General features: G+C 37.0%; 1 protein-coding gene across 4 annotated transcripts in view; it reads right to left on the bottom strand.

Moving 5' to 3' along the window:
- Positions 1 to 13,948, bottom strand: part of POLR3G (RNA polymerase III subunit G) — a 96,608-nt gene that overhangs the window by 9,093 nt on the left and 73,567 nt on the right. For 3 of the 4 annotated variants that reach the window (XM_048220729.2, XM_057307491.1, XM_026498637.4), the window contains 3 exons: positions 13,026 to 13,082; positions 10,054 to 10,104; positions 2,490 to 2,572 (listed from right to left, as the gene is read on the bottom strand). In XM_048220729.2, coding sequence (XP_048076686.1) covers positions 2,490 to 2,572; positions 10,054 to 10,104; positions 13,026 to 13,082 — 191 coding nt within the window. The remainder of the gene's footprint in view (positions 1 to 2,489; positions 2,573 to 10,053; positions 10,105 to 13,025; positions 13,083 to 13,948) is intronic. The other variant, XM_044384027.3, reaches the window with a different exon arrangement.

Below are 13,948 nucleotides of genomic sequence, written 5' to 3'. Positions count from 1 at the left end.
AAACAAAACAGTGTTTATAGATCTTCTGAAGTGTCTATAAACACACACACACACATACCCACATATAATGATGCTATGTCGACGTTAACATATGGAGTTTTTTCTTTTCTATTTTAATCAAATTGCAGTAAAGAAGCCTACAACCCATCAATTTTGTTTAGTTTAAAGGAAACTGTAGTGCTGTACTTATGAAACTCTGTGCAAGATATATGCTATATCTGAAAAATCCTGCTGTTAGCTATTATTTCACAATTAGCAATAAACATATTTAAAAGAATTATGGAGCATGTTTTTAAAATATAAAAATCATTCGCTGCTCTGTAGGACTAGGAAGTCTTTATTTCCATTACTGTCACCTCAAATATTTTTTAAAAAGAAACAACTTTATTTGTATCACATAGACCTAAATCAAACCCATAAAAAAATCGGTTAACAATAGCAGATTTATGCAATTTAAAAAAATGATCTCAGAGCCATACACATTGTCTCATTACTTTTTTCTTTTTGTGCTAAGCTACTAGTTTGGTTTGTCTACTTACTAGTCTCCATTTTCTCCTCTGTGAGATTTAACTATTTACCTTGCAGATTTGTTTTAAGAATAATGTGATTAACACAATGTGAAAACATTGTTAACTTAGTTAACTGTTCTTTCAGTTTAAATAATATGCAGCCAACCTATAGAGAGAGCTTCCTGTAAATCAAGCATAGGCTCAAATATTAGTTTAGTGCTGTCTGATTATTCACACATTAATCATGAGATTTGACTGTTACTTCCTCCCCATCCACAGAAGTTTTATTATAATAAAACTTGCAACTACTTTTGCTGAAGAAATGAACAATAACAGAGTCATCCAGAAGCCAATTTTGCTCTTTAACTGAGAGATACTAAAGCTAACTCATTTAGATTTCCAGATTTAAAACTTCAGTTTTAACAATGTGCAAAATGAAAAAGGTGTTCAAATGTAGAAAATCAGGAAACAACAATTTGTTCTGATGAGAAATCACATTCAGATCAATCTTCCTTATAGCAGGTAGCATCTTAGCAACTTCTTTCCAGGAAGCTTTAAGAAGCGTTAGAATCTGTGTTCAATCAATACATGTTGGCTAGTTCTACAACCCCATCCATCATTCCACCACAGTTAAACCTGACAGTTATCACCATTCCTTCAATATCCTCCTGGCATTATTTTCAGATATGTTATCTCCAGCTCAAGTACAGGCCAAAAAATAAAATAACAAAAATATGAGTTTCTGTTATCCCATAGCTGTGCCAACTTGACCAGGCAAGTAAAAATTTTAAAGCCTTGACCTCCTTATCTGTAGGTAAGGAAAAATAATACCCATCTCTCTTTGTTGTTATGAAGACTTCAGGACATAATGTACGTAGATAGCTTTCATCAAAGAGCCTGGTACCTAGTAAGTTCTCAGTAAGTGCTAGCTACTATCGTTATCATCATCATCATCACCATCAATGCAACGTAACATATGCATGGACAGTGGGAATAAATTGGCATAACCTCCATGGAGAGTGATCTGTCAATATCTATCCGTATTATCTAATACGCATAACAACTGACCCAAGAAGTCCACTTCAAGAAATCTACTCTACAGATGTAAAATGACATACTTAATATGAATTCACTCCAGCACTGTTTATAATAGCAAAACTCTAGATGAAACATTATATCCATCAATAGGGTACCGGTTAAATAAATTATGGTTCATTCTTATAGTGCAGCCAAAAAAGAGGGGAAAAAAAAAAGAATAAGGCAAACTCTACACAGACTGACATAGAACCATCTCCATTGATTATAAGTGATGAAATGAAAATGCAGAAGAGTATAATATGCTAGCTTTTGTCATTAAAAAGAAAAAAAATTATTTGTTATGCATAAAATATTTCTGAAAGATCTATCTATAAGAAACTAGTTGTCTACAAAGGGGGTACTGGATGGTTAGGGGAAGGGATGGGAGGGCAATTTTTCAGTTTATTAACATTTTGGATTTTTTATCTTTCTATTTTTGAAATATTAAAAACAATGAAGGTATAAAAGTAGTTCCGTAAGATGTGCTTTTTTCTCAATAGAATCTTCTACACTTACCATGAGATGAAAAAAAGCACTAAAAAAGTACATATATAATAAGGGGGAAAAATGAGAGGTTTTTAAAAAGAAATACATTTTAGGTATGTAACTCTTTTGTGTTTCTTTCCCATACATAATTCCAACTTAAGGGGAAAGTAGTGATACATAGAAAAAGAAGTAGGTGACAGAAGGTAAGTTGACAGGTAAGTGGTGAAGAAGGGTAGGATGGAGCTTCTTTATCTCCCAACCAACAATGTTCAAATCTCTCCAGTTACCCTGTGTGCTGGGCTTGGTTCTGCCAAAGCCACATACTATTAAAAGGGAGAGAAGGTGGAAAGACTGAAGAAGGTGAAAGGAGGCATGACACTTTTTCAGCTTGCTTGGAGAGCAAGAAGAAAACCTTACCTCAATTTTTTTCAACACATCTGCAGTATTAGCGAGTGAAGCACCTTTGCCGGTATCTTTCGCCTTTTCGGATTTGGGGCCTGCTGAAGTAAACCCACTGTTAACACGTATTTCTGTAACAGCAACTGCATAGTATATTTCTTTGCCTTTTCACATGCTGTCTAGCATAGTGATATGTCATAGCGGGCAGTCACATAATTTGCAGACCAAATTGATTTTCTTAAAGAATAACAAGTCAGCATGCCTCACCAATTTTCCATGATGAGGAATAAATGATCATCACTTCATAGGATGTTTTCTAACACTGTAACCAGATAGCTTTTTACCGATACTGAAAATCTGTACAGGCAAGTAATGTTATTAAGGCCTGAACTACTAAAATGTTACTTTAGGTAGAAACATCGGAGGACCAGTGAAAGACTCTCACAAATATATCATCTGCACTGGCTTCCTGTTCACTGATCAGTGTACTTTATTTTGACTAGGGCAATTTGACCAGGTTTGGAAAATAAAAAACAAGTGCAGAATAAATATGCATTTGTCAATGGTTAAAGAAATGAGAAAGGAGTTACACTCATGCAACATAACCCTCATCTTTGGAATGAAGATTAAAATGGTTAAAGTGAACAGACCCATTATGTGAATCTGAAAATTCAAAGCAATATAAATAAAATGTTTTAATGGCTTTGGGATATTTTTTAAGCCATATAAAAAATAATGCATTTGAGACTATTCTACAACTGCAGGGAATGGAGAATTATTTCACATATAGATCCAGCCAGTCAGTTACCAAGGCATTATGATATGCTACAAAATTGTCCCATTGTGATCAAAAAGTATTACAGTCCTTTCCCAAAATCAAACTAAATACCTAGAAATTACTTGGTAACAGAGAAATATGACTCAGAAAGATGTAATTCTGTTAAAGATTAACATTTAACCTATAGAAGAAGAAATTTCTAGATTGTGGTGGATGACCCACAACTGATGGAATTACAGTTTACTGTGTTATACCAAATTGCCCCTCAGGGAGTCACTGAGCTCAGAACCCCAACATATATATTTGTGAAGTTTTGCTCAGAAAAAAGGTAACAGTTAGATTTAATAATAGGTAACTTTCTCTGCTCCCCTTGAGGGTAAAGGCTGTTTAATTTGAACTGTAGCACATAAAATGTAGTATCACATATGAACTAGATCTCAATATATATTATAATATCGATGCAGAAAACATTAGCTAAGAATGTAATTTACTCACATCATGAAGTCTTTTTCTCTAAAAATCTTTTGTTGAATTATGTAAATTTCCTAACACATAAGTCTGTTAAATGGGTATTATAGAACATGGTCAAGTAAATAAACTTATTAAAAACTACTGGTCTCTTGGGGCGCCTGGGTGGCTCAGTCGGTTGATCAGGTGACTCTTGATTTCGCCTCAGGTCATGATCTCAGAGTCCCGGGATTGAGGCCCATGTTGGGCTCCACACTCAGCAGAAAGTCTGCTTCAGGATTCTCTCTCTTACTTGACCCCTCCCCTCAGCTTGCTCTCTCTCTCTCAAATAAATCAATCTTAAAAATAATAAAAAAATAAATAAAATAAAAAACTACTGATCTCTTAACTAAGAAAGTCAGTTGCCGAAAGGCCACTGAGCATCTTTGCTACTTATCAATCTGGTTTTATATAATCACAAATTCTTTTATGTATAACTGGGAGAGAAGTGTCAAATTACCAAAATTTGTTGGGATGTCTGGGATCCAAATTCATCTATGGATTCAATGCAATCTCAATCAAAATCTTAGTAAGTTATTTTTCAGTATCAACAAACTGTTTCTAATGTTTGTACAGAGAGGCAAAAGATCCAGAATAGCCAACACAATACTGAAGGAAAGAACAAAGTTGGAGGACTGACAATACTGGACTTTAAAACACACTCTAAAGCTATAGTAATTAAGACTGTGTGATAAAGGTGAAAGAATAAACATAGGGTCAATGGAACACAACTGAGAGCCCAGAAATAGACCCACATAAATATAGAAAAAGAAGCCAAGGCAGTACAATGGAGAAGAGATAGTCTTTTCAACAAATGGTGTTGGAACAACTAAACCTCCACATGCATAAAATGAATCTAGACAGACCTTACACCCTTCACCAAAATAAACTCAAAATGGATCACATTTTGAGTTACGCAAAACACAAAACTAAAAACTATAAAACTCTTAAAAGATAACATAGGAGAAAATCTAGATGACCTTGAGTTTGGTGATGACTTCTTAGATACAACACCAAAGTGCTACGATCTATGAAAGTCGGACTTGCCTACTGATAAATCAGACTTCATTAAAATTAAAAAATTCTGCTTTGCAAAAGATAATGTCAAGAGACTGAGAAAACAAACCATAGACCGGGAGAAAATAATTACGAAAGACATATCTGATAACAGACCATGTGAAATAATGGAAAAAATATATATTGGTCTCTGTTTCTGGTTCCTGGCACAGAACTCCTAAAACTCTTATAATTTCCTAGGTAATAAGAACACTAAGAGCATGTTTTGTTCTAATATTTAGTCTTTGAAACTGGTTCCTGCAGAGTTCCTAATCCCTTGGAATTTACTGGGTGATAGAAGTGTCTTTTGTTCTAAGGAGGCAACTCTTGGTGGGCTCCTGGATAGTTTCAAGATGGAGACTAGTCACAAGACAGAACAAACCATGATTAAAAGACTGGAATTTTCAGCTCCATCCCCCATTCCCTGGGAAAGCGGAGAGGGACTGGAGATTGAGTTAATGAGTGATCATACCTACATGATGAAGTCTCTAAAAAAACACCAAAGTATGGGTATTTGAGGAGTTTCCAGGTTAGTAAACACATCCACATACTGGGAAGATGGTGCACCACAGCTCCAAAAGAGACAGAAGTTCCTGTGCTGGGAACCCTTCTAGACTTTGCCCTACCTATCTCTTCATCTGACTGTTCATCTATAGCCTTTATCATATCCTTCATTAAATAATAAACTGGTAAACCAAAGTGTTTCCCTGAGTTCTGCACGCTGTTCTAGCAAATGAAATCCAAGTGGGAGGAAGGTCATGGGAACCTCTGATCCATAGCCAAGTCAGACAGAAGTTGTGGGTAACACGGGGAACCTACTACTTGCAATTAGCATCTGAAGTGGGGAGTAGTCTTGTGGGGCTGAGTCCTTAACTTGTGGGATCTGTGCTAATTCCAGTTGCTGTTGGAATTGAATTAAATTATAAGACACTCAGCTGCTGTTGCAGAGAACTGCTTGGTGTGGGGAAAGAAATTCCACACATCTGGTGTCAGAAATGTTATGAATATGGTAGTAGTACAAGAGTAAAGGAGAAATTCACAGCATAGACTATGAGTTTTTCCTATAGACTGTGATCCAAAATATATAAAGAACTCCTAAAACTCAACAATAAGAACACACACATACACAAAAAACATTAAAAAGTGGGCCAAAGACCTAAACGGACATCTACCTAAAGCTGAACAAGATACACAAAAGGCAAGTAAGCATATACAAAGATGCTCCACATCATATGTCACCAGGGAAATGCAAATTAAAACAGTACTGAGATATTACCACACACCTATTAGAATGGCCAAAATCCAGAACACTGACAGTACTAAATACTAGCCAGGATGTGTAAAAATAGCAATTCTCACTGGTTGCTAGTTGGAATGCAAAATGGCAGAGGAACTTTGGAAGACAGTTTGGTGGTGTCTTACAAAACTAAACATATTCTCCCTATACAGTCCAGCAATCATCCTCCTTGGTATTTACTCAAAGGAGTTGAACGCTCATGTCCGCACAACAATGGATATTTATAGCAACTTTATTCATAACTGCCAAATCTTGGAAGCAATCAAGATGACCTCCAGTAGGTAAACGGATAAATAAACTGTGGAACATCCAGACTATGGAATATTATTTAGCACTAACAAAAAATGAGCTGTCAAGCCATGAAAAGTCATGGAGGAAACTGAAATGCATATAACTAAGTAAAAGCAGCCAATCTGAAAAGGCTATATACTGTATGCTTCCGACAATATGACATTCTGGAAAAGGCAAAGCTATGGAGACAGTAAAAAGATCAGTGGTTGCCAGGGGTCAGGAGGAGGAAGGGATGGAAAGGCAGAGCACAGAGAATTTTTAAAGCAGTAAAAGTATGTATGATAATACAATGGTAGACACGTCATTACGCACAGAATGTACAATAACAAGAGTAAATCCTAAAGTAAACTATGGACTCTGTGTAATAGTGATATGTCAAAGTAGGATCATTGATTGTAACAAATGTACCACTCTGGTGGGGGATGTTAATAATGGGGGAGACTATGCATGTGTGGCAGCAGGGAGCATATGGGAAATCTGTACTTATCTGCTCAATTTTCCTGTGAATATAAAACTGCTCTAAAAAATGAAGTCTATTAAAAAGCAAAATGCAAAATACCAGGCCCGATGAAAAGAGAGTGGCAAGGGCTGGGGGAATTTCTTCTCTTCTCCTAGTTTCTAACCCCATTGTTATTAACCTCTCTGGCTACTTTCGTTTATTCATTCATTCATTCGATAGAGAGTACAAGCAGGGGGAGCGGCAGAGGGAGAGGGCCAAGCCGCTGAGCAGGGAGCCCAAGCCCAACTCAGGGCTCCACCCCAGGGCCCTGGGATCATGACCTGAGTTGACAGCAGATGCCCAGCTGGCTAAGTCACCCAGGCACCCCTGGCTACTTCCCTTTCTCTCTCTTTATTCTTTATATCCAAATTCCCCAAACACTCATTTATGCTAGCTGTCCCCTTTTCCTAAATTCTCATTTACTGTTTAACCCATTCCAACCTGAATTCCACCCTTACAAATGTCTTAAAAAGCTCTCGCTGAGGGGTGCCTGGGTGGTTCAGTTGGTTAAGTGTCTGACTTCTGATTTTGGCTCAGGTCATGATCTCAGGATTGTGAGACTGAGCCCCACATCAGCTCGGAGTCTGCTTGAGATTCACTCTCTCCCTCTGCCCCTCCGCCCTCACATGCTCTCTCTAAATAAATAAAGAAATGAAATCTTTAAAAAAAGAAAAAAGCTTTCCCTGAGGTCAACAATGATCGACATGTCAAAAATTAGTTTACATTTTCCAATCTTTATCTTACTTGACCTCACAGCAACTATGTTTAAACTCCTTTAACACTGTTGATCACCTTTTGAAATAGTCTGTACTTCTTTTTTCTTTTTTTTTTTTAAGATTTTATTTATTTATTTGACAGAGAGAGAGAGCACAAGCATGGGAAGCAGTAGGAGGAGAGGGAAGCAGACTTCCCACTGAGCAGGGAGCCCGACACTGGGCTAGATCCCAAGACCCCGGGATCATGACCTGAGCCCAAGGCAGACACTTAAACAACTAAGCCACCAGGGTGCACGGAAATAGTCTCTACTTCTTGCATACTCTTGCTTCTGTAACTGTACTCTCTTGGGTTCTCTGCTCTCCCACCCCTCTCTCTTTCTATCTCCTTTCTTTGCTGATTCAATCTCTATTACCAGCCTATTAAATTTTGGCATTCCTCTAAGCTTAGGCTTAGGCCTTCATTGCTTCTAATTCTCTAATTTAACCCTAGACCATCTCACCCTTCCTTCTTCATGTTTCAATTAACTCTACGCTGATCACTATCATCTCCATTTTGAGGTCCACCCCCCTGTATACAACAACATGCTTAACGTTTCTATTGATATATTTCAGAGGAACCTTAAAGACCACCTTTAAACTGAACTCATGTCTTTCCCCTCACAAACCTGGTCTTTCTCCAATGTTCTTCCCCCAATCATATCTTAGTAAACTCCTACTCATTTTTTAATCTGGACTTCCAATTCCATTTCCTCAAAGAAACTCCCCTGACCTCCCAATGAGGACATTGTGTTTTTGTTTTATGTTTTTACTTCATTTGACTGTAAGCCCCATTAGGGCAAGGATTATTCCCACTTTGCTTACTGTTTTATTCCTTTAGCACAGTGTCTGGCAATAGTAGATGCTCAACAACTTTTTACTCAGTGGAATTATGAAAGAACAACACATCAGAAACTTTCACTTTGGTATTTTATGTACAACATATAGCTCTAATTTAACAGTTCCCAAATTTTACCAGTTCCAAATGTTTTAGTTAAAAACTTAAAATATATGCACAGCAACAGCAACAGTCAACAAAGCCAAAAGCCAACCAACAGAATAGGAGAAGATATTTGCAGATGTCTTATCAGATAAAGGGATAGTATCCAAAATTTATAAAGAACTTATCAAACTCAACACCCAAACAACAAATAATCCAATCAAAGAAATGGGCAGAAGTCATGAACAGACATTTCTCCAAAGAAGACATCCAAATGGCCAACAGACACATGAAAAAATGCTCAACATCACTCATCATCAGGGAAATACAAATCAAAACCACAATGCAATGCCACCTCACACCATTCAGAATGGCTAAAATTAACAAGTCAGGAAATGACAGATGTTGGCGAAGATGCACAGAAAGGGGAACCCTCTTACACTGTTGGTGGGAATGCAACCTGGTGTATCCACTCTGGAAAACAGTATGGAGGTTCCTCAAAAAGTTGAAAATAGAGCTACCCTATGACCCAGCAATTGCACTACTGGGTATTTACTTCAAAGATACAAATGTAGTGATCCAAAGGGGCACCTGCACCCCAGTGTTTATAACGGCAACGTCCACAATAGCCAAACTATGGAAAGAGCCCAGATGTCCATCAACAGATGAATGGATAAAGAAGATGTGGTGTGTGTGTGTATGTGTGTGTGTGTGTGTGTGTGTGTGTACATATACACACACACAATGGAATATTACGCAGCCATCAAAAAATGAAACCTTGCCATTTGCAACAACGTGGATGGAACTAGAGAGTATAAGGCTAAGCGAAATAAGTCAATTAGAGAAAGACAATTATCATATGATCTCACAGATATGTGGAATTTAAGAAACAAAACAGAGGATCATAGGGGAAGAGAGGAAAAAATAAAACAAGACAAAACCAGAGAGGGAGACAAACCATTAGAGACCTAATCATAGGAAACAAACTGAGAGTTGTTGGAGGGAAGGGGGGGTAGAGGGATGGGGTGACTGGGTGATAGACATTAAGGAGGGCACATGATGTAATGAGCACTGGGTATTATGTAAGACTGATGAACCACTGACCTCTACCTCTGAAACTAATAATACATTATGTTAATTAATTTAAAAAAAACTTAAAATATAGACATTAAAAACATTTAAAAAGTTTCAAATATGCTAAATTTCAAATTTTAAAAAATGTCTATATACTAGAAAAGTCTTTCTTGGCACATCAAAATTCCATAATTAAAGAAAGGAAAACCAACTAAACAAAAACAAAACAAAAATCAACAACAAAAAGTTTTAAAGAAATAACCAAATGCCAAACATATTTTAAGAAAAAGCATTCAGAACACCGAGTACAACTTCAGATTGATAATTTCATAATTAGAATTTGAGCAATAACCTTTTTTAACCTGGATTATTACATTAGTCAACGTACCTTTTTTGCACTTCTTCCTTGGCATCATTTCTCTTGGGAGTCTTCTCCAATCTGCATATACAAAAGAAAAAAAAAAATTGAAATTCCCTCTAGGGATTAGTGGCACTCAACATGACTATTTAAAGGGCATGACAGGGGGTGCCTGGGTAGCTCAGTCAGTGAAGCATCTGACTCAGGTCATGGTGTCAGGGTTCTGGGATACAGCCGTGAGTTGGGCTCCCCACTCAGTGGGCAGTTTGCTTGTCCCCCTCCCTCTGCTCCTCCCCTTGCTCGTATTCTCTCTCTCTCTTTCTCTCTCTCTCTCAAATAAATAAATAAAATCTTTAAAAAAAAAAAAAAGGACATGACAGGGACACCTGGGTGGCACCGTAGCTTAAACATCCAACTCTTGGTTTCAGCTAAGGTCATGTATGAGGGTCGTGAGACTGAGCCCCAGATCAGGGCATAAGATTCTCTCCCCAAATAAAAAAAATAGATCTTTAAAAACAATAAATAAAGGACATCACAGTTGCTTCTGCAATGAAAATAAAATTTCTTAATATCTGACTGTACAGATTTAGCCAGGGAATCAAAATATAATAGTAATATATTTTCTCCTATGAAGAAGAAAAGGTTTATTAAAAAAACTTTGGGGGGTGGAGTGCCTGGGTGGCTCAGTCAATTAAGCATCTGACTTTGGCTGAGGTCATGATCCCAGGGTCCTGGGATCAAGCCCCACATCGGGATCCCTGCTCAGTGGGAAGCCTGCTTCTCCCTCTCCCTCTATAGCTTCCCCTGCTTGTGTTCCCTCTCTCACTGTGTCTCTCTCTGTTAAATAAATTTTAAAAACTTAAAGAAAAACAAAACAAAACAAAAACCAACTTTGAGGGCATTTGGCTGGCTCAGTCAGTAGAGCATGTGGCTTTGATCTTGTGGTTGTGAGTTCAAGCCCCATGCTGAATGCAGAGAGTATGAAAACATTAAATAAACTTAAAAAAAAAACCCTTCAAAATAGTGCTATAAAATTTCTACAACATTCTTTCAACAGCAACACAGTATTTATCTTATCAATTTTAAATAGAGAAATTTTCATAACAAGAAAAATAATGCAAGAAAATTTTTATGAAGAGTTACTCATGATATATTGTTTGAAAAAAAGTTTCTAAGATAGTATGTGCAGAATCTCATTAAAAAATAAACCTAACATATAAATATTTTTATACATTTAATATTTGTGCAGAGAAACCTCTATGTTGGGAACAAAATATTACAATAATTCTTTGTGGGTGTTAGGATTACAGCTCCTTTTCTTATGTATTATTTATTCTTTGACTATGCTGTATTTTGTAAATTGTCTATAGTTGATATTTTTCAAAAGTTAAAATATGTGACCACAATCCCAACACATGCAAAATTAAATAAACAATTCTAATAATTATCCAAACACTTTATAATTAAAAATATAAATACCTAAGGAAAAGTAAATTTTCTTCAATAAATAATTTTGCCTGGGGCACCTGGGAGGCTCAGTCACTTCAGCCTTAGACTCTTGATTTCGGCTCAGGTCATGATCCCAGGGTTGTGAGATCGAGCCCTGTGGGTAATCTGCTTGAGATTCTCTCTCTTCCTCCCCTCTGCACCACCCCCTGCACTCTCTCTCTAATAAATAAGTAAATCTTTAAAAAATGTTTTTGCCTGAATTAGCTTAACAATTCCTCTAAATTGTCACTTTCTTTTAATTTTTTAAAATAATTATTTATTCATTTTAGAGAGAGAGAACACATGAGTGGGAGGGATTCCTCGCTGAGCATGCAGCCCTATGTGGGGCTCAATCCCACCCCTGAGATCATTACCTAGGTCAAAACCAAGCGTTGGACGCTCAACTCTCTGAGCCACCCAGGGACCCCACTTTCTTTTCATGGTTAAGCACAGAATTAATCAGAAAAATGAAGCAACATGAGAATGGATTAAAAAATACTGCCTGCTAATAAAAACTCAATATATTTTGTAGAAAGTATTTGTAATTCAAGCTATTTTACCTGAACTAATAAATCTGGCTTTGAATATATTTCTGCTTTTATAAGTGACTCATTGATGTTCATGAAAATGTATGCAAAGAGAATCATTCAGGAGATGAATATTTATGATGTGGCAGATATGAAAGATCTGAGATAGGAGAGAGGAGAGTGTTCAAGGGGAATCTAACCTTATCAATGATCCACACTGAAAAGACCACTATAACCCATGCAAGCAATAATGCTATAAATGCCATTTATGCTCTTACATAAAGGAAGTTTCCACAAAACACCAAGGACAGAGAAATCAAAGGGAAGTGAGTTAAAAAAAGACCTCGGTTCTAGTAGCACTGTCCCAGTCACCCTGATAAATCACTCCATTTCTATGGCAACGTTTCTTTATCTGCAAATGAATGAGATGGACAAAAACTCTCTAGCCTCTTCCATCTTGCCTGTGTCTAAGGAAAATTTGTGAACGTTGAAAAAAACTCTCTTAGATATGGTTCTACTGAAAAGCCATCTTAACAAATAAAAATATCTATGTCTGCTTAAAAGAAAGGAATATCCACGAATTTGGCTTAAAATATCCTTTAACTAAACTTGTTTGCTCCTCAAAAGCTGTAAAATCACTCACAATCACATAAGTATTATTGGGACTGTAGATTAAAATTGTGATTGTGGCAAACGGAAAAGGAAAGCCCAAATGGGTTTGGCAAGTCCAAATGGGTTTGGCAAGTCCTATTTTATAAAAAAGTATTTTAAGAACTCCAAAAACACTAACTCCTCCTTGTTACAGTATAAAAATCTTTTCATCCTGGTTTTCAAAGGATATACATTACTAATTAATTATAGGAAAGGAGCAAGACTATTTTCCTATAGTGAAAATTCCCATGGTGAAAATAGAAAATTTTCCCTAAAAATATGGGGTAGGGAGATAAACTTTAAAAATTATTTTAATATTTTCAGTTTTATAATTACCTGGTATCCACTCCTCTTTGTACACCTTCATGTATCTTTTACTGTATCTTTCAATATCTAGAAAAAAAGAAGAAAATGTTCATTAGAGAAGTCAAGAATAAGCCTGAATTTAAGTCATTCCTTAAGCCATAACTGAAAACAGCAGATAACATCTTTTATTTCAGGGCGCCTGGGTGGCTCAGTTGGTTAAGTGTCTGCCTTTGGCTCAGGTTATGATCCCAGGGTCCTGGGATCAAGCCCCACGTCGGGCTCCCTGCTCAATGCTCCCCCTGCTTGTGCTCACTCTCTCTCTCTGTGTCAAATAAATTAAATCTTTAAAAACAAACAAACCCCCCCCCCAAAAAACTTATTTTATTTCACACACAGGGAATTTCCTATATTTGTACATAATGTGTTCCTGAACACCTATTAAAAAGTTCAATAAATATTACATGTTTAAGGAAGTAGCAAGAAGCAACTGGATATGAATGGCTGGGGGTGAGCAGAGACCTAAACCCTAATCATGGTTTTTAGAATCAGACAACCTGACTCATCTCTGAGAATATTCACAAAAGCTCAAAGCCAGGTCGGGAAGCCATTTACACATACAGGCAAGAAAGTTTTCTTGTGACACTAACCTCCGGCTCCCATTCTTTAAATCTTGTGTAACTGGGATGTATTAACTACCTAAGTGGAGATGGACAGCTGTATGCTCACCTCCAGTGCTTGATACACACATTAATACACAGTTAGGCTTCTCAATGAGCTACTCTTCACAACCCACTGAGGAGAAGAATGGAGAAAAGGGTAGGAGTAGCTAAGGCTGGACTTGATGGGGTATGAATAAGCAAGCTACAAGCCTTCCATGCCAACTGCTGACAACTTGCAGGGACCTTCTGCGCTTGCCCAAAATGGGAGCAGCTCTTATTTCTGCTTCGCCCACT

This window comes from Ursus arctos, unplaced genomic scaffold (assembly GCF_023065955.2).
Source record: "Ursus arctos isolate Adak ecotype North America unplaced genomic scaffold, UrsArc2.0 scaffold_5, whole genome shotgun sequence".
Lineage (NCBI taxonomy): Eukaryota > Metazoa > Chordata > Mammalia > Carnivora > Ursidae > Ursus > Ursus arctos.
Note: the sequence above shows the minus strand (reverse complement) of the source record. Positions and strands in the feature narration are given on the sequence as shown.